Below are 24,049 nucleotides of genomic sequence, written 5' to 3' on the forward strand. Positions count from 1 at the left end.
AACTCATGTGATTAGGACTTGGCATTCAGTGGGTGACAATTCCAAACGCCTGGAAGGGAAAGGATATAGAGCGTTATGCAGCACGACCTACAACTATACAAGGCCATTTTAAAAGGCCCGAAGGGTTCTCGTTTTGAGCTTTCATGCTCCGAATCACTGTCTTGGTTCTTAAGAAAGGGGCTGTGATTGGCTGCTTTCTCAGCCAGTCAGCATAGAGCTCATTTGCATACATGAAATCAAACATTCACAAACTCTAGAAATGAATCAGTTAAGTAAATTCCTTAGAATATTGTTTTTCTTACCGAAGGTCATAATATGTCCTATTGCTTCTACATTAGCAGGGGTTCGAAAAGCACCACTTTGATCTCACCCTCACTAATAGTGGAGTTAATGTACACCCCAAGTTGGCTCCATGCTTTCTTTTATAAGTGTTGCAGCTCTTTTAGAATTTGTCTAGCAGGCTTTCTGGCAGTTGCCGGAAAGCCCCTCTTCCATGATTTGTCTGTAACGACAGAATTGCTCTTATTGGCTGGTGCAGTTCTTTATTTTCCCGAATAAATGGAGTCAGGAATTTACAGTCACCGAAATTAAGGCTCAGCTAACACTTCCGGCTACGGATGATGCTGTTTCCCCTCCGCCTCCACCAACCTTGAGAACTGCTGTAGGAGGTGGCTTGTTTGTCTAGGTTTTTTCATTTCTCGTTTTTTGTTTTATATCTTCGCTGCACGTGCAGCTTTCGTCGTTCTATGGCGTCTGCCGCGGCCCAACCCGCGCCCCTGAGCGCGGAGCAGGCCAAGGGTGAGAAGCACCTTAGTCATGGTTTGGGTAGCCTGTTGCGGTGGGGGTTACTGGGCCAAAGACCCAGCCACTTTCCGCGGGAAACGGGGACGGAGGGCATGGCATACTGTCCCTTTCCTCCACCTATGTGGGGTCCTTGCTCCTAGTGGAATTCGGATTATGAGCTTTACCGGGTTACTTACGTTCTCGATTCACTAATTCCCCGCCCTCTTCCCTGCGCTTTCTGCTGGGCCTGCCGGCCATGTCCTGGCGCCCACCCCGGGACGCCTCCCTGGGCTGCATCTTGTGCGTAGTGGTCCTGGCGGAGGTGATCCAGGCGTTTTCGGCCCCGGAGAACGCCGTGCGCATGGATGAGGCTAGAGACAATGCGTGCAACGACATGGGCAAGATGCTGCAATTCGTGCTGCCCGTGGCCACGCAGATCCAACAAGAGGTTATCAAAGCTTATGGCTTCAGCTGCGACGGGGAAGGTGGGTCGGTCGCGGGTCGGCTGTGGGGTGGTTGGGGGGAGGGCGCAGAATGTGTGGGCCCCAGTGCTGCCGTCCTCTTTCTTGCCACAGGGCGGCAGCCACAATCTAACAGTATTGGCACACGCAGCCCAAGACCTACCATGAACTTTTGCAGGCGACGTCCTAAATGCATTTTTTTAAAAAAAATTTTTTAGTTGTTGATGGACCTTTATTTGATTTACTTATTTATATGTGGTGCTGAGAATCGAACCCAGTGCTTCACACGCGCGAGGCAAGAGCTCTACCGCTAAGTTACGACTCCAGCCCTCTAAGTGCATTTTGTTTTTACTATTAGTAAATTAATAGTCACACCATTTTTCCATATTAAGATGGAACAGACTTTAAAGCAAAACAAGTGCCCGGGGTAACAAGTACTAGGAACTTGAACCCCGTCGTTTTGGTAGTTTTAGCAAGATGTCTGCATGACAGTACACTCTGTAGTTCCTGAAAGGTGTTTCAGCTAATCAGTTCAAGGCTTAGAGGTTGAATTTCCCAAGCGTGTGCATTGATTCAGTCCAGCTGCCCCACTGTCTTCCTGTGTCCCGCTATAGATATGGGATCTCATGGATGTTCATACTTGGGGTTCTTGTGACTAGTGCTAAAATGGCCCACCTCAGACTGAGCAGCACACTATTTCTGGGATATTTTTATTCACTGCATCCCATCCTGTTGTAACCAGTACAGACCAGAAGTGATTGATCCAAACCTTGCAGAGCCAGTATTTCATATTCAAGCCACCCTCCACCCCCCACTAGCTGTCTTTGTCACACTGGGCCCCAGAGTGTGAGTTGACTGTCCACTCCCTCTTCCAGGTGTCCTTAAGTTTGCTCGCTTGGTTAAATCCTATGAAGCCCAGGATCCTGAGATTGCCAGCCTGTCAGGAAAGCTGAAGGCTCTGTTCTTACCACCCATGACGCTGCCGCCCCATGGGCCTGCTTCTGGTGGCAGCGTGGCTGCCTCCTGAGAGTTGGCCTTTCCCTGTGCTGCTGCAAGGGAGAGGAAGAACCTCAGGTGTTTCAGAGGAAAATAAATGTACCTGTGACTTAATCCTGTGTCAGTCTTTTGTGACCTTGACAACCCACTCCTATCCCCCAACCTCCTTGGATTCCTTGTGCCTTTCCAGGTTGCTATATTCCCTTGTGAAAGTCCTTCTTGTAACTTCCTGCTGTGCCCAACCCAACTCCAGTGAGAGCCTAAGGCTCCTCCCCTCACGGAAAGGCAGGTGAGAGGGTGGGTCTACACAGGTGGCACCTCCTTCTTTGAGAAATGGGTTTCCGGGGTTTTTCCTTGAACTCCTTGGTTTCCATAGACTGAGAGGTTCCCCATTGGTCGGTGTTCCCTTGGCCAGCATTACTTCCTGGTCTTTGCCCCTACTGGACCTGCAGCTGCTTTATCAGCTGGCACTCCAGGTGGAGCTGCAGGTAACTCCTCCCCTCTTAAGAGAAGGAAGCCCTGGACTGGCAGGCTGCCCGTTGGACTAGAGTCGGGTAGCGGGGGTGAGCAGTCTGCTGTGGGCGGTCTCAGACCAGCCCCGCCCCACCTGTTCTTTCCCCGGAGACCATTAGTTCAGGGGCTTGTCCTTTCAGTGCTGTTGGCCTGGAGGGCTGGATCGAGGAGGAAGTGGCTGAGATCAGGCGTGTTCTTCCTTCCTGGACCACTGTGCACAACTGTGCCACTGGCTCCTCCCCACCCCCTGTGGCCCTCTGTCTGTGATTCCCCCATCCTTCCAAGGAGATGCTGTCCCGTGGGTAAGTCCTCTGTACCACTGGGTTCCAAAGTCTGTAAGTTTGGGAGGGAGGGACATTGTTCATGTTTATTCCCAACAGGTGCGTGATCATGATTATAATCTGCTGCTGCCCCTGCCCATGCCTGTTTCCTGTCCCTGGGGACTTTCTCCTCCCCACAAGATATAAAGACCCTTAGGCTCATTCATGCTTCTCTGTGCTTTTTCTTTCACACTTTTCCCCTGATAGATGTGTATCTTTTCTCACCATCACATTTCTATCTCCAATCTCTGGACCTCTTCTCTGCCTTCTATCTAGGACCTTTTCCCCTGAGTAGTTCACATCACCTCAAACATGATAGTCTGAAAGGCACACCAGAGAAGACTCCCATTTCTAGCACTTGCCAACCTCTGGCCTTGGTTCCATTTTGTTTCCCTTCACTTCCCCCTCCCCTGCAACATTCATTCAATGGGTACATGTTGAGTATCTGCTATGTGCCAGGTATGTTTAAGATTCTGGTGGAAAAAAAAAAAGATGCTGGTGATACTGGAGTGAATGAGATAGACATGGTCCCTGCTCCCCCAGAGCTGACATTCCAGTGAAAGGTGACAGACTGAACAGATAATGCAATAAAACAGAATTATTTCATATGTTCAGAAATGTTATACAGGAAATGAAACAACTTCATGTGCTAACAAGAGACTGGTGACATTACTAGCTGGTGGAGTCAGGGAGGGCTTCCTGAGAAGGTGACATTTGAACTGACAGGAGTCAAGCACCTCTGTGCAGAGGAAATGGTGAATATAAAGCCCGCTGTGGGAACACATAGGAAAAGGACCGTGTGCCTATAGCAGAGGAACCCATAGAGAGGAAGGAGGACCAGGGTAGGTTAGACTTTGTTGGAGTTTGGATATTATGTGTGAAAACCTGCATACACAATGTTGGTGACTTCGTGTATTGGTTGCCCCCACCCCAGTCCTGCTGATTCTTGCTTCTTACATTCATATGTGTCATTTCTGCTTACACTGTCTCCCTCACTACATGCCTTGTCATTGTTAGCCCCACTAATGGGGACTCTTCTAGTTCCCGAGCCCTTCCATACTCCTTCCATGATCATTTTCTCATCAAGTGGCTCAAAAGACCTCTCCCAGGGCTGAATCCTTTCTTGGTTCTTCATCCTAAACATATGAGATCCTCTGAATCTGGTCCCAGCCTCTCTAGATTTGTTACAGCCACACTGCCCTGCTTACACTGGTCTCTGCTCAAGTGCATCTGTTCATGCTAACTCTGGTTGCCTCCTGCCTCTGTGGGGAACACCTACTCACTCCATCTTCCATGATGGGATGTGCTAGTACCCATGTCTGCCCACAACAGTGTGGTTGGTGTGGTAGACAGGGCAACAGGCTCTGGCACCAGACAGACTTGGTTTGTTCACCTTCCCACTCATTAGCTTGTGACTCTGGCTGTTACTTAACATCTCTGAATCTTTGTTTTTGTTTCTAAAATTGGGCTAGTGCAACTTAATAGGGTTTGTGGTATGTGCCTGTGTGCCAGCTACTCAGGAGGCTGAGGCAGGAGAATGACAAATTTGAGGCTAGCCTCAGCAACTTAGCAAGACCCTGTCTCAAAATCAAATGAAAAGTGTGTGTGTATACGGGTGTGGCAGGTGCTATATCTCAGAAGTAGAATCCCCAGTAACAGACAATAAATATAAACAAATAGGGCTGGGTGCGGTGGAGCAAGCGTGTAATCCTAGTGGCTCTGGAGGCTGAGGCAGGAGAAACTCTAGTTCAAAGCCACCCTCAGCAACAGCGAGGCACTAAGCAACTCAGTGAGACCCTGTTTTTAAGTAAATTCAAAATAGAGCTGGAGATATGGCCCAATGGTTGAGTGCCCCTGAGTTCAATCCCCAGTACCCCCCCACAATAACAAAAAATCCAAATAGGGTTGGAATGAGAATTAATAATACAGTGGTCCCTTAGCATCGATGGAGAGATGGTTCCTGAACTACCTAGATACCCAAATCTATGAATGCTTGAGTGTCTTGGTTAAATGGTATAACGTGAGCCATGGCATGCATGGCTGTAATCCCAGCTACTTGAAGGGCTGAGGTAGGAGGATTGCAATTTCAAGGCCAGCTTTTGCAATTGAGCAAGACCCTGTTTCAAAATATAATAAAAAAGACTGGGGATGTAGCTTAGTGCTTGAGCCTCTGGGATCAATCCCTAGTACGCCAATGAATGAGTGAATGAATGAATGAATAAAATGTACAGTATTTGCATAGAACATTTGCACATCCTCTGGTATATTTTAAATCACCTCTAGAATATTTACAATACTGAATACAATGCATATGCTATGTAAATTCTTGTTACACTGTATCATTGAGGGAATAACGATGAGAAAAAAGTCTATATATGTTCAGTACAGATATAATTAAAACATATAAATTTTTCATTATCCATGTTCAGTGACCCACACCTGTAATCCCATTGACTTGGGAAGCTAATGCAGGAGAATGATAAATTTGAGGCCAGCCTCAGCAACTTAGTGAGGCCCTAAGCAAGTTGATGAGACTCTGTCTTAAAGTAAAAAATATAAAGGTCTGGGAATGTGTTTCAGTGGTAAAACAGCTCTGAATAAAATTCCCAGTACCAATAAATAAATACATACATAGAGAGATAAATAGTTTTCCATCCATGGTTGGTTGAACCCGCAGATGAGAAACTCTCAGATACCGACCGCTGACTATATGAGGCAACCTGATAGGATACCTGTCTTCACCCTGGCCCTCATCTCAGGAGTCTCTGAACTCTTGAACTCTACCACTTGCCATCTTATTTATATCTCTCTCTGGGGGGGGGGGTACCAGGGATTGAACCCAGGGGTGCTTCACCACTGAGCCACATCCCCAGCCACAGGGTCTTGCTGAGTTGCTTGGGGCCTCACCTCACTAAGTTGCTGAGATTGGCTTTGAACTTGTGATCCTTCTGCATCAGCCTCTCAAGCCACTGGGATTACAGGTGTATGCCACTGCACCTGGCTTTTCTTTTTTGAGATGAGTTCTCACTATGCTGCCCAGGTTGGCCTTCAACTTCTGGGCTCAGGGAATCCTTCTGGCTCAGCCTCCAGAATTGATGGGTTAATATTTTACATCATATTTAGAAAATATTATTAAACACATTTATCAGATGGGGATACTGAGGCTCAGAAAAATCCAACGACTAAGGATTATTTCACATTGTTTGCTCTTCCAGGCTGCCTGTCTTCCTGCATCACCACTGATCTTGATTTCTGTCTCCCTGCTTCCCAAGAGAATACTTTTCTGAATGATTACTGAGCTGTCCGAGGTCCAAGAGGGATGACTGTTTATGTGCAAGTGTTCTGTCCACTTCAGTGTACTATGCCATCATAAGGGAGGGTTGTTATTATTTATTTTCCTGCCCAGGGACAGCAGGATTATACTTTTTTTTTTATTGGTTGGTTTTCTTTTTGGTACTGGGGATTGAACTCAGGGGCACTTAAACACTGAACCACATCCCCAGCCCTTTTTTATATTTTATTTAGAGACAAGGTCTCACTGAGTTCTTTAGGGCCTTGCTCAGTTGCTGAGGCTGGCTTTGAACCTATGATCCTCCTGCCTCAGCCTCCCAAAATGCTGGGATTATAGCCATGCACCACTGTGCCCAGCTGTTTTGTTTTTCATTTGTTCTGGGAATTGAGCTGAGGGTCTCACACTTACTAGCTCTACTACTGAGCTATGTGCTTGTTCCTTTTTATTTTATTTTGAGACAGGACCTTGCTAAATTGTTGAGATTGGCCTTGACCTTTTGGTCCTCCTGCCTCAGCCTACTAAATTGCTTGCATTACATGCTTGCACCACTGTGCCTAGGGGGACTATGAATTTCATCTGAGTATCAGTCTGTCTTCTGGCTTGATACCCCTGGAAGAAATTCCTACCTCTTCCATGGATCAGGAGTTTTGGGTGCCTAGTTTGTTCCTTGCCACCAGGTGGATTTAACCTTGGAGGGAGAATGTGATGGGTGTAATGGGTATTTGATGCTGAGCATGCACCTGAAATTTAGTTTGTAATCAGAATTGTGTGTCCATGTTGGGATTTTGCCTGGATCATGAAGTGGGTCTGGTGGGACTGTGCACATGGGAGTGGTGTGCTCTTGTGTGCACTCATCTGTAGAGACCAAGTAAGGTGTGTTTGGGACCAAGAAGATATACTTGTGACCTTGTCTGTGCACATGTATTGATGTGTTTGTTCACTGGACACGTTCTGTGTGCCAGGCACTGTGCTAGGCTCTGAATGTTGGGAGACGCAAGCTAGGATGTCAGTCAGTGGTTTCTCTCCAAAGTTGGTGGAACCAACTTTGTACAGATTCTTCCTACCTCTTGGTGTGGGCAGAGTCCATGGGAGTTCCAGATCTTTCAGGGTTTAATGTCTCAACTGAAAGTGTAGTCAAAGTTGAACCATGTGACAAATTGACCAAGCAACTTCCCAAGAACAGCCATAAGAGAGAAATACCAAAAAGGTTAAACCAGGCTCTAATCCCAGTGGCTCAGGAGGCTGAGGCAGGAGGATCCCAAGCTCAAAGCCAGCCTCAGCAATTTAGCAAAGTGCTAAGCAACTCAGTGAGAGTTGCTGTTTCTAAATAAAATTTTTTAAAAAAGGGCCTGTGGCTCAATGGTTAAGTGCCCCTGAGTTCAATCCCTGGTACAAAAAAAAAAAAGAGAGAGAAAACAATTTTAATTTTTTGGGGAAAAATGATACTTGAGTAATGTTTTCAAAAGTGATAAAATGAATGCTGTCATAGGGATATTACACTCTTTTTTTTTTTCAGTGCTGAGGATGAAACCAAGCATCTTATGCATCCTAGATAAGCACTCTACCACTGAGTGACACTCTCAGATTGTGTTGGGCTTTACCACTTTGTTATTTATCTCTCTCTCTCTCTCTCTCTCTGTCTCTCCTTTTGGGTACCAGGGATTGAACCCAAGGGCACTTAACCACTGAGCCACATCCCCAGCCCTTTTAAATATTTTATTAGAGTCAGGGTCTCACTGAGTGGCTTAGGGCCTCTCTAAGTTGCTGAGGCTAGGTTTGAACTCATGATCTTCCTGACTCAGCCTCCCGAGTTGCACCACTGTGCCCTGCTATTTCTCTTATTTTTTGTTGAGTTATCACATGCATAATGAATAAAATATTAAGCCTACCTGATTAATTTCACACTTTTTATTAATTTATTTATTTTGGTGCTAAGAATGGATCCCAGGACCTTACACATGCTAAGTATGTGCTTTGCCACTGACCTATACTCCCAGCTTATCTTGACATTTAAAAGTACTTATGTAAATACTGTCTAGATGGAGAAAAAGTGTTCCCAGCACCCCTAAAAAGTTTTCTAGAAATTACTCTCTCCCAGTCAGTTTATAGTGATGGGAGAGAGTTGTATAGTGGTTATGTGTGACCTTTATAAAAATAAAAATATTTTTATAAAGGTCACACATAACCACTATACAACATTTGTGTGTGTGGTTCTGGGATGGAACCCAGGGCCTCACACATGCTAGGCAAGTGCTCTACTGCTGAGTACAATTTTAGCCCCTTACAACATTCAGAAAGGTGTAAGGATGCCAGGCACACTGGCACATGCCTGTGATCCCAGTTATGCAGCAAGCTGAGGTGCAAAAGGAGGATCACAAGCCAGTCTTAACAACTTAATGAGTTAATGAGACTCTATTTCTAAATAAATAAATAAAACAAAGAAAAGGGCTGGGGATATAACTCAGAGGCAGACCATTTGTTTGGGATGTACAAGGCCCTGGGTTCAGTGCCTGGTGCTGTAAAAATTAAAATTTAAGTAAAGGTGTAATGACAATGTGTGATCCCTCCCATCTCTGTCCCTAGGGAATCTACCAATAGGGGTTTCTTTGTGTCCTTTGTTGAGCAACTAGCCTCTGGTCTTGGCTTGATGGTGTTTGTGTTTGTACTTGGGATTTCATGTACAGACAAACTTTTAGTTCTTTTCTTTAAATTTTTGTTGTTGTTGTTGTTGACAGACCTTTATTTTATTTATTTATATGCGGTGCTGAGAATTGAACCGAGTGCCTCACACCTGCTAGGCAAGGGCTGCACCACTGAGCCACAACCCCAGCCCAAACTTTCAGTTATTATAGCTTCAATTGTCAACCAGTCCTGAGAATGTCTGCCATGGCAGGGAGATTGACCCCAGGAGACAAGTGCCTGCTCTGAGTCCTGGGACAGGGCAAAGGCCTAGGGACTAGAAGTAGAAAAGGCTCAAGTTTGACAGGGCTTTGCAGGGCTCGTGTTGTCTGTTCCTTCAGAGGTGTGATGGGTGCAGGAGGGCACCCTTCCCTCTCTTAAGCTTCTGCAAGGTTTTGCTGTTAGGGAGTTGTCCTCTCCCAAGGCAGTGACTTTAGACATGGGGTCTCTCAACTTCTGTTCTTTGAGGCCCTGAGGGCTGGCATATTATTAAAATCATTGGTTGGAACTACCATTTACTAATTGTATGGCCCCTTAAACTCCCTGAACCTCAGTTTCCTTGTCTGTAAAATGGGGATAAAGACGGTAGTAGGGTCATAGGGCTAAGGTGAGGAATAATTCACAAAAGGCATGTGAAAAATGTTTTTACTAGAGTCTGGTGTGTAGTAACACTCCATTAAATGATAGTTGTCACTGTCACCATTATTATTAACTTGTGCCAGCAAAGGCTGTGTAGAAGCAGCTGGTGGAGGAGGCAGAAATGTTGTGGAATTGTGGGAAGTCACGTGTGTGAGGCATGATCTTGGTCTGGAGGGTCCAAGGCACATGTGTGTCCTTATTTCTTGAGTTTTCACCTATGCGCAGTGCCATGCTCCTGAGCCTTTGATGGCAGATGCGTGGGAAGTGGGCCCCTCCCCCGGCCCTGCCACCCTCTTGCTTCTCCCTTGCTCTGTTCTGAAAAGAGAAGTACAAGTGAGTTCCCCCAAGGGGTCGGCCGCGCCCCTTCCTGTCCCCGCCCTATTGCCCCAGGCCAGTGGAGTGGCAGCCCCAGAACCAGGACCGCTGGGGGGTCAGGTAGCGAGGTAGCTAGGACGCTGAGGACCACGATTGAGGATTAGCCCCAGAGTTTTCCGCCTGCTCAGACAGGTGGCACCTCCCACCCAATTCCCTGCACCCCCTTCCTCTCTGGAGCCCCCAGGATGGTGAGGTAAGGGCCTGGAACCCACAGAAGGCAAGAGGCAAGGGAGCCCTGGGGCCCAAGGGACCTCTTCTCACACTCTGTGGGGGACCTTTCAGGTGGTTTCACCGAGACCTCAGCGGACTGGATGCAGAGACCCTGCTCAAGGGCCGAGGGGTCCATGGAAGCTTCTTGGCTCGGCCTAGTCGCAAGAACCAGGGTGACTTCTCTCTCTCTGTCAGGTAAGTGACCCTCCAGTGTTTTGGCAGGTTTTTTGTGCCAGTTCAGTCTCTGAGCACTCCTTCCTGGTTCTCCAGGGCAGTGCCCATTCCCCAGACCCTATGCCTCCTTCATATCCTTGTCCCTAACCCCAGCACATTCCTATCCCTGTCTGTGTCCATCCCTTGCCTTTGTGTGCCTCAAACTCGGGACCCCCAGCCTGTCCCCCACCCAACTCCACCTCTGCTCCTGCACCCACTGGCCTCCCTGCCTGTTGCCCTGCAGGGTGGGGGATCAGGTGACCCATATTCGGATCCAGAACTCAGGGGATTTCTACGACCTTTACGGAGGGGAGAAGTTTGCAACGCTGACCGAGTTGGTGGAGTACTACACCCATCAGCAGGGCGTCCTGCAGGACCGCGATGGTACCATCATCCACCTCAAGTACCCACTTAACTGCTCCGACCCCACCAGTGAGAGGTGAGGGGCACCCAGCCTGACCCTCTCCCCTATGGAGGCAGCTGCCTTCTCCCTACCTGTCAGGGAGGCGAGCACCTGGTTCCCTGGCACTGTCTGCTTGCAATCCCTTCCCCATCCTGCTCCATCTCAGGGTTCTGAGCGTCTTTCCTCATGTCCTAGTGACTCATAAGACTAACCCCCTCCCGTGTGCCCCTGAGGAAGCAAGAGAGGTCTACCTTGCCTTTCTCCAGGGTCCCTCTCACCTGGCAACTCAGTCCTGAGTGACAGGGAGGCCACTCCTCATGGCTGGCATTTCCTAGCAGGTCAGCTCTGTTTCTAGAAAGCTCTTCCTTCTATGGAGCTGAATCTGCTTTCCTACAACTTCCCCGCTCCAACCTGCTTAGTATAAGGAGATGTTGATGTTGAGGATGGTCACTCAATTCACTTTCATTAGGACACTCAGTGCTTTTTGTCTGCAACCCCTTGAGGGTAGGTTTATCCTTTGGGACTGGATAGAGTTTGGCCAGTCCTTTGGCCCAAACATAGGTAATTGAAAACAGGGTGTAATGTTCTGGACATAGGGTAATACTCAAAACAGCTCCTCCATACTTTTGCTGCAAAGGTGTGGCCCCTATAACTGGGCTGACTATCCCTATGTGGTTCTCCCAAAGCATGGGTGAGGGGAGGGGGAACATAAATGTTCCTCATTACACCATGGCTCACTTTTTAAAATTCATGGCTCACTTTTTTTTTTTTTTAAAGAGAGAGAGAGAATTTATTATTTTTTAGTTTTCGGCGGACACAACATCTTTGTATGTGATGCTGATGATTGAACCTGGGCCGCATGCATGCCAGGCGAACGCGCTACCGCTTGAGCCACATCCCCAGCCCTCATGGCTCACTTTTAAAAATTATATATATATATAATTTTTTTAGTTGCCAATGGATTTTTTACTTTATTTGTTCATTCATATGTTGTGCTGAGGATTGAACCCAGTGCTTCACACATGCTAGGCAAGCGCTCTACCATTGAGCTACAACCTCAGTCCCACCATGGCTCATTTTAGCTGTTACATCTCAATAACAGAATCTGTTAAGGTAAAGGGCAGCAGAATAAACCTAGGCTTTTTATCCCATGGACTCCTAGGGCCAGACCAACTTACCCTTGTCCTGTATTTGTGTATTGATTGTTGAAGTGATTTTGAACCTTGATCCTGCAGTTTTTAGTCTTTTTTTTTTTTTTTTCCCAGTACTGGGAATCAAACCCAGGGCCTTTATACCAAGCATGAGGTCTACCATTGAGTTGCCCGCTTAAGTTTTCCGTTGTTTTGAGATTCGGTGCCTACATACTTGTATCAATATTTTTGTTAAAAGCCAGGCACAGAGGTGCACTCCTGTAATTCCAGCTGCTCAGGAGGCTGGGCAGGAGGATTGAGAGTTCAAAGCCAGCCTCAGCAAAAAGTGAGATGATAAACAACTCAGTGAGACCCTGTCTCTAAATAAAATACAAAATAGGGCTGGGGATGTGGCTCAGTGGTTGTATGTCCTTGAGTTCAATCTCTGGTACCAAAAAACAAAAAAACAAAACAAAACAAAAAAAAAAAAAAATATATATATATATATATATATATATATATATATATATATAATTTTTTTTGTTGTTGTTAAAGCCAGACATTGTGGTGCATGCTTGTAATCCCAGCAGCTCTGGAGGCTGAGGCAGAAGGATCGAAAGCTTAAAGCCAGGCTTAGCTATTTAGCGAGGTCCTAAGCAATTTAGTGAGACCTTGTCTCAAAGTAAAAAATAAAAATGGGCTAAGGATGTGGCTCGGAGGTTAAGTGCAATCAATGTGGTACCAAAAAAAAGAATAAAAGAAAGAAAGAAAGACAAATATTTTTTATTTTTGTTCAAGTCATTGATTAAATCTTAGAAATAGCTGGCCACTGGTGCACATGCCTGTAATCCTGGAGACTTGGGAGGCTGAGGCAGTAGAATCAGAAATTCAAGGGCAGTCTCAGCAACTTAGTGAGACTCTATCTCAAAATAAAAAAAATATAAAGGGCTGGTGATGTAGTTCAGGGGTGGAATGCTTGACTAGCAAGCATGAGGCCCTGGGTTTGACTCCCAGTATTTCCAAAAAAAGAAAAAGAAAGAACTGGATAAAGTTAAGGTGAAATGAGGTAAAAGCCATGGCCCACCTCTAGAGATCTCCTTGCAATCAATATAAAGTCATTGAGACACTTTCTCTTCTAGTAGCAAAGCCTGGAAATGGATTTCTGTTGAAATCTGTTGATTTCTGGTCACCCTCTTTACTTTTTCCTGCAAGCCCCCACCTGCCACCTGCGGCTCTCACAGGGGTTTGGATACTCAAACCCTCTTTTGCTCCCCATGCCCTCTCTTCTGCGGAGGAGAAGGCTGGCTGCTATAGATGAGCAGGAGATGGTGTTGGGTGGGTTGAAGGAGGAAGGTAGAGCTGCCAAGGTACCCAGGACAGCAGGCTGAGGCCTGGCTTTGAAGTTTGGGAGAAGCAAACGAGGGGGCAGAGCTGAGGTGGGCAAGGATAAGGACAGGTGACTCTCAGGGGTACTTTGGTTTACCTGAGCTAGGAAGCCTGACCCTGGCAGCATGTGGGAGGCTCTTTCTCCGAACTTCTGTTTGTGTTCCCTGCCTTTAGCTGCACATCCTCCTCTTCTGTGGGAATTTGCATTTGTCCCCTTAATTGCGTGCTCTCTGACTGTGGTCAGCTTGACATTTGCATGGGGACTTCCTCATCCTGGGCCCTGAGGGAAGGGGCTTAGCCCCCTCCCCATTGCCTGGGGGAGGGCTCTGGCCTGTCTCTGAAGGGTGGTGTGGTATTCCCCGGGGTGCTTGTGCCTGGACTGGAGACCCTGGATGTCTCTGAGCTGTAGTGCTCTCTGGGCAGGGGTAAGATGGGTCAGGACAGACTGGCCCCCTTCTTTCTTCCCCCATCCCTGCGGTTGGAAAATGGCCCCCCTTCCCCTGTCCCTGGGCTGAGGAAACCTCACAACCTCACTTCTCACTCTCTCCCCAGAAGGAGTTTTGTGTTTTTTCCATCACGTGGTTTCCTGGGGGGCTGGGCATTGTGGGGCTGCAGTTTCCTCCTGGGAAGGGGTTGTACTTCGGGGAAAGGCCTTAGTTCTGCTTTCTGCCTCGATGGCCCCTTTGAGCCCTTTTAAGCCTGGTCTCCCCTGCAGTGACATCATCCTGGGTACCCTCCAGCTCCTGCACCCCTCTCTCCAAGGGTGTTTGTGATCCCCATTTCCCTAGGGGAGTTCTCCTTTTTGACTTCTGTCTCCCCCATGTTTCATGGGGGTGCTTCCTTGGTTTCATCCCTCTAACTATTCTGGATACTGCCTCCTGCCTTTCTGTCTGTCTGAAACTTTCAGAGGTGGACTCTGGATTCAAAGTCTGATTAGAACTCTGTTATTTTTTTCTTTTGGTGTTAGGGGTTGAATCCAGGGCCTTGTGCATGCTGAGTGCACATTCTACCATTGTGCTACAGACCTATTTATTTTATTTTGAGACAGGGTCTGGCTAAATTGCTGAGGCTGGCCTCCAATTTGCAATCCTCCTGACTCAGCCTCTTGGGTTGCTGGGATTATAGGCATGTGCCACCATGTCCTACTCTGTGGTTAGAGTTCTTGAGGTTTGACTCTTATCAATTAAGGGCCTGGGGCCAGTTTCCAAATGTTCAGCCTCAGTTTCCTCATCTATAAAATGGGAATAAATGCTACTAATGAACATTCTTATTTTTGAGAAAGTCTTGCTATGTTGCTGAGGCTGACCTTGAACTCTCTATCCTCCTGCCTCAGCCTTCTGAGCATTTGGGACTATAGGCATGGGCCACCTGGCTTTTTCCTCTCAGCATTTTTGTGGGATGGTAACAAATCCAAATATAGTGGTGTTTTTAAAAGCATCTAGCACAGGGCCTGGGCACGTAGAGGGTAGTGGGTACTGATCCCCTCACCCAAGTTTTGAATACTCTGCTCTACCTTCCCTTGGGGCCCTCCTTCCTTCATGCTTCCTTCTCTAGGTGGTACCATGGCCACATGTCTGGAGGACAGGCAGAGGCACTGCTGCAGGCCAAGGGTGAACCTTGGACATTTCTTGTGCGTGAGAGTCTCAGCCAGCCTGGTGATTTTGTGCTGTCCGTGCTCAGCGACCAGCCCAAGGCTGGCCCGGGCTCCCCACCCAGGGTTACTCACATCAAGGTCATGTGTGAGGTAAGGCAGTGGGAGAGGCATCATGCTGGCTGTCTGTGTCCAGGGCCTGGGCTGTGGGGAGGGACTGCCTGGGCTTGTATCCAAGGCTATGGGTCCGGGCAGGTAGACGCAGGCCCTGAGGGTTGATCCTACTTGATGCCTCTCAGGGTGGACGCTACACTGTAGGTGGCACGGAGACCTTTGACAGCCTAACAGACCTGGTGGAGCATTTCAAAAAAACAGGAATTGAGGAGGCCTCAGGAGCTTTCGTCTACCTGCGGCAGGTGAGGGGGCAGACCCTGCTGTCTCCTTTCTTCCTCTGACCATTCCCTGGCACGGATTCTGAGATCTCTAATTGCTGACTTCTTACCCTCACCAACCCCAGCCTTACTATGCCACTCGGGTGAATGCGGCTGACATTGAGAACCGGGTCTTGGAACTGAATAAGAAGCAGGAGTCAGAGGACACAGCCAAGGCTGGCTTCTGGGAAGAGTTTGAGGTGTGCAGTGAGAACAGCAGGGATGGGATATGGCAGCGGGGGGTGGGGCAGTCACCTGGTGTGGGGTCCCAGGTGTCCCTTGTCTTCTTTAGGCACCTCCAATACTGATCTGCCCCCATAGCATCTCTACCACCAGTCACCCTCTCGGGCCGCTGCTCATTTCCTATTCTCACCTCTCAGAGTTTACAGAAACAGGAGGTGAAGAACTTGCACCAGCGGCTGGAAGGGCAGCGGCCAGAGAACAAGAGCAAGAACCGATATAAGAACATTCTCCCCTGTAAGTTCCAGGCAGTTGCCACTCACCACAAGACTGCTCCTTCCTGAGCCAACCTCCTTGAATGTCTACTCTCCACTCAGAGGGTCCACTTGCCCACCCCCAGCACAGCTCATCTCCCTCTAAGAAGCCTCTTTTCCCAGGAGCCTCCCCATAAGCAGATTGCCTCCAGCTACCACCATCCTCCTTTTTTATGATATGGCGATTGAACCCTGGGGTGCTCTACCACTGAGCTATATAGCCAACCGTTTTTTACAATTTAAAATTAATAATTATTTATTTGTGGTATTGGGAATTAAACCCAGGGACACGTTATCACTGAACTGCATCCCCAGACCTTTCTACTTTTTCTTTAGAGACAGGGTTTTATTAAATTGCTGAGGCTGGCCTTGAACTTTTGATCTTCCTGCTTCAGCCTCCTGAGTTGCCGAAATTACAGGCATGTACCATCATGCCAAGCCACCTTCATTATGAAGCCTCTTTCTCAAACCCCAGACAGGTCTATCACCTCCCACCTGCAATCCCCTGTGAGCCTCATGGCTTTGAGGCAAGAATGGCCTGTTAGCTTAGGAAGGGTGTGGCCCAGCAGGTGGTAAGTCCTTGGCTGACCCAGGCTATTTTTTTCCTGTCCAGTTGACCACAGCCGAGTGATCTTGCAGGGACGGGACAGTAACATCCCTGGGTCAGACTACATCAATGCCAACTATGTCAAGGTTGGTGGTGTGGGTCATGTGGGAGCAAAGGCTGGACCCTGGGAGTTCTCTGTGGGGGCTCCAGGATCCAGAAATACCTGGGCAAAGCCAAAGCTGATGTCTAGGGTGGGGGAGGGTGGAGTGGTACCGGGCCTGTCCGGGCCATGGGGCTCACAGTCCTAGATTATGTTTCTCTGCACTTGCATCCAGAATCAGCTGCTAAGCCCCGATGAGAACTCTAAGACCTACATCGCCAGCCAGGGCTGCCTGGAGTCCACAGTCAATGACTTCTGGCAGATGGTATGGCAGGAAAACACCCGCGTCATCGTCATGACCACTCGAGAGGTGGAGAAAGGCCGGGTAGGCGTAGCCCTGTGCCATCATGCTAGTGCCCGAATTCCCTCCGTAGTACTTGTTATTCACCACCATAAAACCAAAGAAAGTTTAGATGCGAGGGTGTAAAAGTGTCTCAAGGGCAAGAGTCAGATGCTTGTTGGGAAATTGAAGTCTAGAGACAAAGTCTCTACTATACACTGTGACTCTCAGACTCCTACTTTCAACCTTGGACCCTTGTGAGCTCTTGACTCAGACTTTAAGGATGGGGGATGCAGCTCAATGGTAGAGCACTTGCCTATTATGTTTAGGCCCTGAATTTAATCCTCAGTACCACACACAGATACATAAAATCATGTGAGACTCAGACTTTAAACTGTCCTTAGGGGCTGGGAATTAGAATGCTTTCCTAGCATGTGTGAGGCCTAGGGTTGAATCTCTAGTACTGCAAAAAAACAAAACAAACAAACACAAAACTGCTCTCCTTAATGTGTGCTAAGGCAAACATCCCTCTTACCTTTTCCTCCCCTGCCCTTCTGTCTACTCTCTGTGCTACTTCCAGTCTCTCTGGAGCCTGCTCCCTCCCTCTAAACTCCTCTTTTATGCCGTAGTCAAAATGATTCCATCCCAAAACAAACTGGATCAAGTTGTTTCCTCTTTGAAATTTCAAAGGCTGCCAGTTGCCTCTGGGATGAAGTCGTATTTGAAGGCCTGGTGGCTTCCCTCCAATTGCCATACTTCCCTATAATACACCTGCCTCCAAACAGACCAGGCTCTTTCAGGTACCCATGAATTGCACAAGCTCTTTTTTTTTTGGCCTGGAATTACTTTCTGTTTTTATATGACCTCTGCCTGGCAGAGATCTCATATTGGAGGACCCACTCAACTGCTACCTCCTTGTGACACCATCTTGGATTGCCTCCCTACCCATAGGGAAAATTAACCTCTTCCTCAGCCACACTCCTGAGCAGCACACTGTTCCCCTGTTCCCCTGTCTTTCTGTGAGCTCCTAGGGGCACCGGGGCTTGGATGGTGTCTTACTTGATTTTTGTTTTTTTGCAGTGCTAGGAATAGAATACCCAGGGCCACCCACATGCTAAACCTACTCTCTACCACTAAGCCACATGCATCCTGCTTCTTGTGTTGTAACTCCAGCCCAGTTTACACAGCCTCAATGGGTATTGAATGAAACGTAAGGTCAAGTGGCTGGTCAGGTCACACCACCTGTAGGTAGCTGGTTTGAGATTGGATCCCAGGTCTTCTGACCCTCAGCCAGCTCATCCATTCATTCAACAATGTCTGGGCCAGCATCAGGGACTCAAGACTTAAGAGTGGAATCCAGAATAGCCCCAGGGCTCTGCTTCTTGTGTCTCATTCTCCATTCCCCATTCTCCATTTTCAGAACAAATGTGTCCCCTACTGGCCAGAGGTACGCACTCAGCGTGTCTATGGACCCTACTCTGTGGTCAACTGTGGAGAGCATGACACAACAGAATACAAACTCCGTACTTTACAGGTCTCCCCGCTGGACAATGTGAGTGTCATCAGGCCCTGCACACTCCCAGAGCCCCTCCTTGGACTCATTCTCTCTTCTGGGTGTGTGGGATGAGGCAGGATGGGGTGTTACATAGGAGCAGGGGGCACTGACCCCATGTCCTTGACCCAGGGGGACCTGGTTCGGGAGATCTGGCACTACCAGTACCTGAGCTGGCCTGACCATGGGGTCCCCAGTGAGCCTGGGGGTGTCCTCAGCTTCCTGGACCAGATCAACCAGCGGCAGGAAAGTCTGCCTCATGCAGGGCCCATCATTGTGCATTGCAGGTGAGAATAATAACGGCAACGACAGTGGTAATAAAAATAACAGCTGGGAAGCAAATAGAGCTAAGAAAGTGCCTACACTGCTGCAAACTCATTGACTGTCTCCCCCAGCCCCAGCCTCTCTGGGTTCCCTCCTGGCTTTAGACATGTGGGTGGATCTAGCTGCAACCAGTCCCACTACTGGCTGGGGGTGCCTTCCCCAGAGACCTCCCTGGAGGTGCCATCTAGTCTACCCCTGCCAGATACAGATGAGGAAGCCAACTCTGTGACTTGCCCAGTCGCCAGCTGGTCAGTGGGAGAGTCTAGACTGCTGTAGCAGACCTGGGTCCTGGCTGCCTGTTTTTTCTTGGTTCTCCTCAGCCAGTTTCTTCTTTACCTTCCATTTGGGATCAGTATGACTCCATGACCCTTGTCTTTTTCTATTTGTAGCTCTGGGGACTTGGGCTTCTTCACCTTCACTGTTTTTTCCCCTTCCCCAGCCAATGCTCCCATCTTGGCCCCAGAGTTGTGTCAGTGGGTAAGGTTTTTGGGATGGGCCCATGCACCCAGAGCTCTTCTGAAGATCCTTATGTTCATATGGAGGAGACTTGTTCCCGTACTGGCTGAGACAGAGAAATAGGGTTCATCCAGGAGGAGCAGGGGTTCTTCAAATGAGCCTACCCCATTGGCCTGGCCTGGATGTTGGGAGGCAGTAGATACGCAGTCCTGGACAAAGGCTGCTTATTTAAATTCTGGCTCCTTCATTTATCAGCTGTGTGTTCTTGGGCAAATTACTTAATTTTTCTGATGCTCAGATTTCTTGTCTGTAAAATCAGGCTCATAGGGTTGTCATGAGACTTAAATGAGATCCTATCACTACATCTGGAATACTCTAAACTCTCCAAAAATGGGGGCTGTTGACAGTTTAGTAACTCATGTTGGGCAGGGAATGGGTAAAATGGGAACCTGCTTTGTCCTCTTCCCTTCCTGTTCCCTCCATGTGACCCCAAGCCTTTAGGGCCTCAGACTTCCTCCTTCCTACTAGCAATGGTTTGTTCTGGGACAGGGCTGGGTGGGCTGAATGTGGAGGTACCCCCATGCTGTCTCAGCCAGGCTCTGTCTTCTGCCCTCCCACAGACAGGTCCATCCCCAGAGTTACCCCTCCTACTGCTACCCGCTCCCCCATTCTTGAAATCCCCAAAGTCTTTATTTAGACATTACAGGAAGGAAGTGGGTGAGGGGGGGTTATTTTTGACAATCTGGGTTTGAAATTAGACAGACTCAGGGCACCAGCCTGATGGGCCCAGCTATGGGTGGGCCTCAAGGTCACCAGGGACTGTTTTGTCAAGGGCAGGCACCGGCAGAGTGTGCAGGAGAAGGGAGATTTCCTACTGCACTGCTGACCCCAGTGGTCCCTGTACCCTGCTGTCCCAAGAGCTGCCCATAGCCTACTGCCAGGGTTTAAAGAAAAAGGGAAATGAAGCTCACGGAAAGAAGAGGCAGATGTCACTCTCCCCCCCTCCTTTTTGTTTTTGCAGTGCTGAGATTGGAACCCAGGCCTTTTGCATGGGAAGCTATACCCCTGGCCAAATGTTACTCTTAAAAGGCAGGATGGGGAAGGGTCCAGACTGCCTGAGGACAATAGTGGGAGCTGGGGGTCCTGGATCTCCAGGGGTGGGGGCAGCCAGCAGTCAGGAATGAGATGGAGCAGGATGTAGAGGAGTGGAGTGCTGAGAGATGGATGTGTCTGGAGGCCCCAGCCTCAGCAACCCAGGCCCTTGCCAGTGAATCCTTCAGCTGAGGTGGAACCATGGGTGCAGAGCGGGGCACATCTGCATTGGCTTGCCTAGTGGCTCTGGGCACATTACCTCAAGTGGCTGGAGCTTCAGGCTCTTTACATCCTGGCTAGGGATGGGGCTGAGCCCATGGCTCCCTGCTTCTGGGGGAGGGGCTGGCTGGACCTCTGATAGCTGCCCCTTCTCTCTGTAGCGCGGGCATTGGCCGCACAGGCACCATCATTGTCATCGACATGCTCATGGAGAGCATCTCCACCAAGGGTGAGGGGCACCTGGGGGAGCAGGTGGGCATGCCTGGTGGGGACAGGGAAGCCTCTTGGCCTCTGCCTGTACCTAGGCCTGAGGTCTAACCACTATCCCTACCCAGGTCTGGACTGTGACATTGACATCCAGAAGACAATCCAGATGGTTCGGGCGCAGCGCTCAGGCATGGTGCAAACAGAGGCTCAATACAAGTTCATTTACGTGGCTATTGCCCAGTTCATTGAAACCACCAAGAAGAAGTTGGAAGTCATTCAGGTGCATGCAGAATGGGGTCACTTGGGGTCACAGGGGAGAGTAGGTGTCACCTGGTCCTACTGGGATCACTGCTTTCCCTCCATACCTCTGCCCACAGTCCCAGAAGGGCCAGGAGTCAGAATATGGAAACATTACCTACCCCCCGGCCATGAGGAGTGCCCATGCCAAGGCTTCCCGGACTTCCTCCAAGTGAGTGACCCCTCCCTGCCACCTCCTAGCATCTTCTCCATTCTCCTGCTCAGCTTGAGCCTCCGTCTCTGGAGAGGACAAGTGTTGCAGTTGGAAACACTTGGGTTGAAGTTCAAGCTTGGTTTTCACTACCTCTGTGCATAAGTATTTCCTAAGTGCCCACCATGTGTGGGCTTGTGCCAGGTGCCAACAATGTATGAGATGTGTTCTTTGCTCCCTTGGGAGCAGTGAAGGGACAGTGACCAGGTCGCCTTGCTTACCTGGCTTCAGTTTGCTCATTTGTGAGATGGGGTGACTGGAGGGGACTATGGGTGCCAAGTCACCCTGCACTCTCCTAAACCACATCCACTGCCCTTATATGTCCACCCCTACCACAGACACAAGGAGGATGTGTATGAGAACTTGCACAGTAAGAACAAGAAGGAGGAGAAAGTGAAGAAACAGCGGTCAGCAGACAAGGAGAAGAGCAAGGGTTCCCTCAAGAGGAAGTGAGCTGGGCACCATCCAGAGGTGGCCATGGTACAGCCCCTTCTGTGTGGACTCCTCCCTGACCCCTCCCCCACCCACTCCCCTGTCTCCAAGGATGAATGGGGTGGCTGGAGCCTCACCCTGCCCTTCCAGCATGTTCCCAGACCTTTTCCCTGTTTCCCTCCCCTTGTTCCATCCACACTGTGACATCTTCCTCCCTTTTCTCTGCAGCCTCAGGCCTGATCCCTGCAGATGACTGAACCCACTCATGCCAGAACTTAGGACCCCTATTCTATCGTAATTTAAATGGCTGTGCCCCTATCTCCCTCTCCCCTCTCCCTGTATATAGCTCAACAAGGCTCCAGGTAGAGCCAGGTTCTTCTATTCTTGTAAATAAACCTCTGAATCACTATGTGTTGACTGGACTGTGTGTCTACCTTGCCCAGTGACTCTGGATGGAAGGGGCCAAGGTGGTGTTTTGTGCCTTCAGGGTCAGACAGATTCCTGGTTCTGCATACGGCTTCACATGGGCATGAGATCCAATGTGAGTTTCCTTGGTCTCCTTTCTTCCTTTTTCCAGGGGCGACCAGAGGTTGAAACTGGGGTGCTTTGCCCCTGAGCCACATCCCCAGCCTTTTTTTTTTGTACTGGGGATTGAACCCAGGGTCGCTTAACCACTGAGCCACATTCCCAGCCCTGTTTTGTATTTTATTTAGTGTCAGAGTCTCACTTGAGTTGTTTAGGGTCTTGCTAAGTTGCTTAGGCTGGCTTTGAACTTGTGGTCCTCCTGCTTCAGCCTCCAGAGCCACTGGGATTACAGGCGTGTGCAACCACACATGGCCCCAGCCCTTTTATTTATTTATTTTTAGTAGATGGACACAATACCTTTGTTTTATTTATTTTTATTTTTGTGGGGCTGAGAATTGAAACCAGTGCCTCATAGATGCTAGGTAAGTGCTCTACCACTGAGCTACAACCCCTGCCCTTATTTTTTCTTTTGAGGCAGGGTCTCTCTAAGTTGCTCAGGGCCTCACTAAGTTGCTGAGGCTGGCTTTGAACTTGTGATTCTCCTGCCTCAACCTCCTGAGTTGCTGGAGTTTTAGGCATGTGCCAACACACCCAGCTCTTTCTTTCTTGTTGGTGCTGGGATAGAATCCAAGGCTTCTAGTGTGCTGGGGAGGTGCTCTACCACTTAGCTATACCCCCAGCACTCTTTTTAAAATTGAGTGTGATCCTAATTCTTCTGCCCTCCCCAGGGTGGTAGTGAAGATCATTGAGATAATGGATGATGATAACAATGACAACAATAATTCATTAAATGCTGGCCATGTGCCCAAGCACTGTTTAAGAGACTGCACAATTAATTCACTCTAGGTGCCTTTTTATTTTGGTGATGAAGATGGAACCCAGGGCCTCCTACATGCTAAGCCAATGCTTTACCTGTTTGCTGCCATACCACAGCTCTCAATCTAGGTACCTTTGACATTTTACGGTGGAGGGAACTGAGGAACAAAGATCAAATAAATTGCTTAGGTTCACAGGACTACTGGACTATGAAGCTCAGATTTTTAATGCAGCCTTTCTGGCCCCAGAGCCCACCTCCTTATCCTGAAGATGCATCTGGAAGTCTTTCTAAGAGGGACATAACACAATCTGCTGCTGGCTTCCAGATTCAAGAACTAAGGTTTTCAGGAAGGGCTAGGAAGCATGAACTTCATCTGGGTCAAGAAGGGTAAAGAGGGGTACACAGGATCCTGTGAAGCTAAAAAGGGCCCAGGCACCCCCTACCACTAAGGTCACCATGGCCCTCACCCTCTTGGGCAGTTTGCATAGCAGGATGACTCACAGACCTGTTTATTATTTTGTCCCCTTTTCCTTCCAAAGTGGAATTCCTTTATTTAAAACCCAAGTCTCCTGGGGGGTTGAAATAGTGAGTCACACTTGGGGAAGAACCGGCCCCCACCACTGGAAAGGCTAAGGAAATGGGGTGGGTCTTGAGGCACACAGGTTGAGTGTCCAGTATATCACAGGCACAGAACCAGTTCTCTGGGGATGATGGGTTTCTGTCCTCTGGAACTCAGGAGGTTAGTCAGGGAGACAAATCTTGAAGTAGTTCACAAACCAAATAATTACTGGCAGGTGCGGGAGGAGGCTGCACAACAAAGAGAGCAGACCTGGCTCAGCGACTGAGCCACACAATAGCTCCCTGGAGCTGTGGCCCTCCAGGGGGTGGGTGGGTGGGGCCATTACCTGTGGGCCTCAGGGCCCTGTGCCCAGCAACACCTGAGCAGCAGGAAGAAAGGCAGGTCCCACCCCTCTAAACCGCCCCTGGGCTAACTGCCCTTGGTTTGGGACTTGG

At 48.8% G+C, this 24,049-nt stretch overlaps 2 protein-coding genes and 1 non-coding gene across 4 annotated transcripts; all 3 read left to right on the forward strand.

The window, feature by feature from the left end:
• The first annotated feature begins 126 nt into the window (after positions 1-126).
• On the forward strand, positions 127-2,354 carry C3H12orf57 (chromosome 3 C12orf57 homolog). The gene is made up of 3 exons (XM_027951011.3): positions 127-798; positions 1,092-1,268; positions 2,120-2,354. The coding sequence occupies exons 1-3, from the start codon at positions 747-749 to the stop codon at positions 2,269-2,271; spliced, it is 381 nt and encodes a 126-aa protein (XP_027806812.1). The 5' UTR covers positions 127-746; the 3' UTR covers positions 2,272-2,354.
• Positions 427-488, forward strand: LOC114104958 (U7 small nuclear RNA). The gene has a single exon (XR_003584916.1). It is a non-coding gene; the product is annotated as a U7 small nuclear RNA (small nuclear RNA).
• A 554-nt stretch (positions 2,355-2,908) lies between the features above and the next one.
• Positions 2,909-22,102, forward strand: Ptpn6 (protein tyrosine phosphatase non-receptor type 6). 2 transcript variants are annotated; one of them, XM_027951140.2, is made up of 16 exons: positions 2,909-3,055; positions 10,341-10,463; positions 10,726-10,920; positions 14,955-15,144; positions 15,291-15,407; positions 15,509-15,622; positions 15,803-15,899; positions 16,530-16,609; positions 16,799-16,948; positions 18,324-18,455; positions 18,588-18,742; positions 20,708-20,775; positions 20,882-21,033; positions 21,131-21,222; positions 21,600-21,741; positions 21,922-22,102. In XM_027951140.2, the coding sequence occupies exons 1-15, from the start codon at positions 3,042-3,044 to the stop codon at positions 21,712-21,714; spliced, it is 1,794 nt and encodes a 597-aa protein (XP_027806941.1). In that variant the 5' UTR covers positions 2,909-3,041; the 3' UTR covers positions 21,715-21,741; positions 21,922-22,102. The 2 variants fall into 2 exon arrangements, with proteins under 2 accessions (XP_027806941.1, XP_027806942.1); XM_027951141.2 differs by lacking the exon at positions 2,909-3,055 and adding an exon at positions 10,079-10,251.
• Positions 22,103-24,049: the final 1,947 nt, after the last annotated feature.

The sequence above is a fragment of the Marmota flaviventris genome, chromosome 3 (assembly GCF_047511675.1).
Source record: "Marmota flaviventris isolate mMarFla1 chromosome 3, mMarFla1.hap1, whole genome shotgun sequence".
Classification (NCBI taxonomy): Eukaryota; Metazoa; Chordata; class Mammalia; order Rodentia; family Sciuridae; genus Marmota; species Marmota flaviventris.

Bases quoted from the DNA above. Each gene is read 5' to 3' on its own strand.
- Ptpn6 (XM_027951140.2), top strand. The intron at 16,949-18,323 runs GTAGGCGTAGCC...CTCCATTTTCAG, and splicing joins GAGAGGTGGAGAAAGGCCGG to AACAAATGTGTCCCCTACTG. The intron at 18,456-18,587 runs GTGAGTGTCATC...TCCTTGACCCAG, and splicing joins AGGTCTCCCCGCTGGACAAT to GGGGACCTGGTTCGGGAGAT.
- C3H12orf57 (XM_027951011.3), top strand. From the start codon at position 747: ATGGCGTCTGCCGCGGCCCAACCCGCGCCCCTGAGCGCGGAGCAGGCC. The intron at 799-1,091 runs GTGAGAAGCACC...TCTTGTGCGTAG, and splicing joins GAGCGCGGAGCAGGCCAAGG to TGGTCCTGGCGGAGGTGATC. The intron at 1,269-2,119 runs GTGGGTCGGTCG...TCCCTCTTCCAG, and splicing joins CTTCAGCTGCGACGGGGAAG to GTGTCCTTAAGTTTGCTCGC.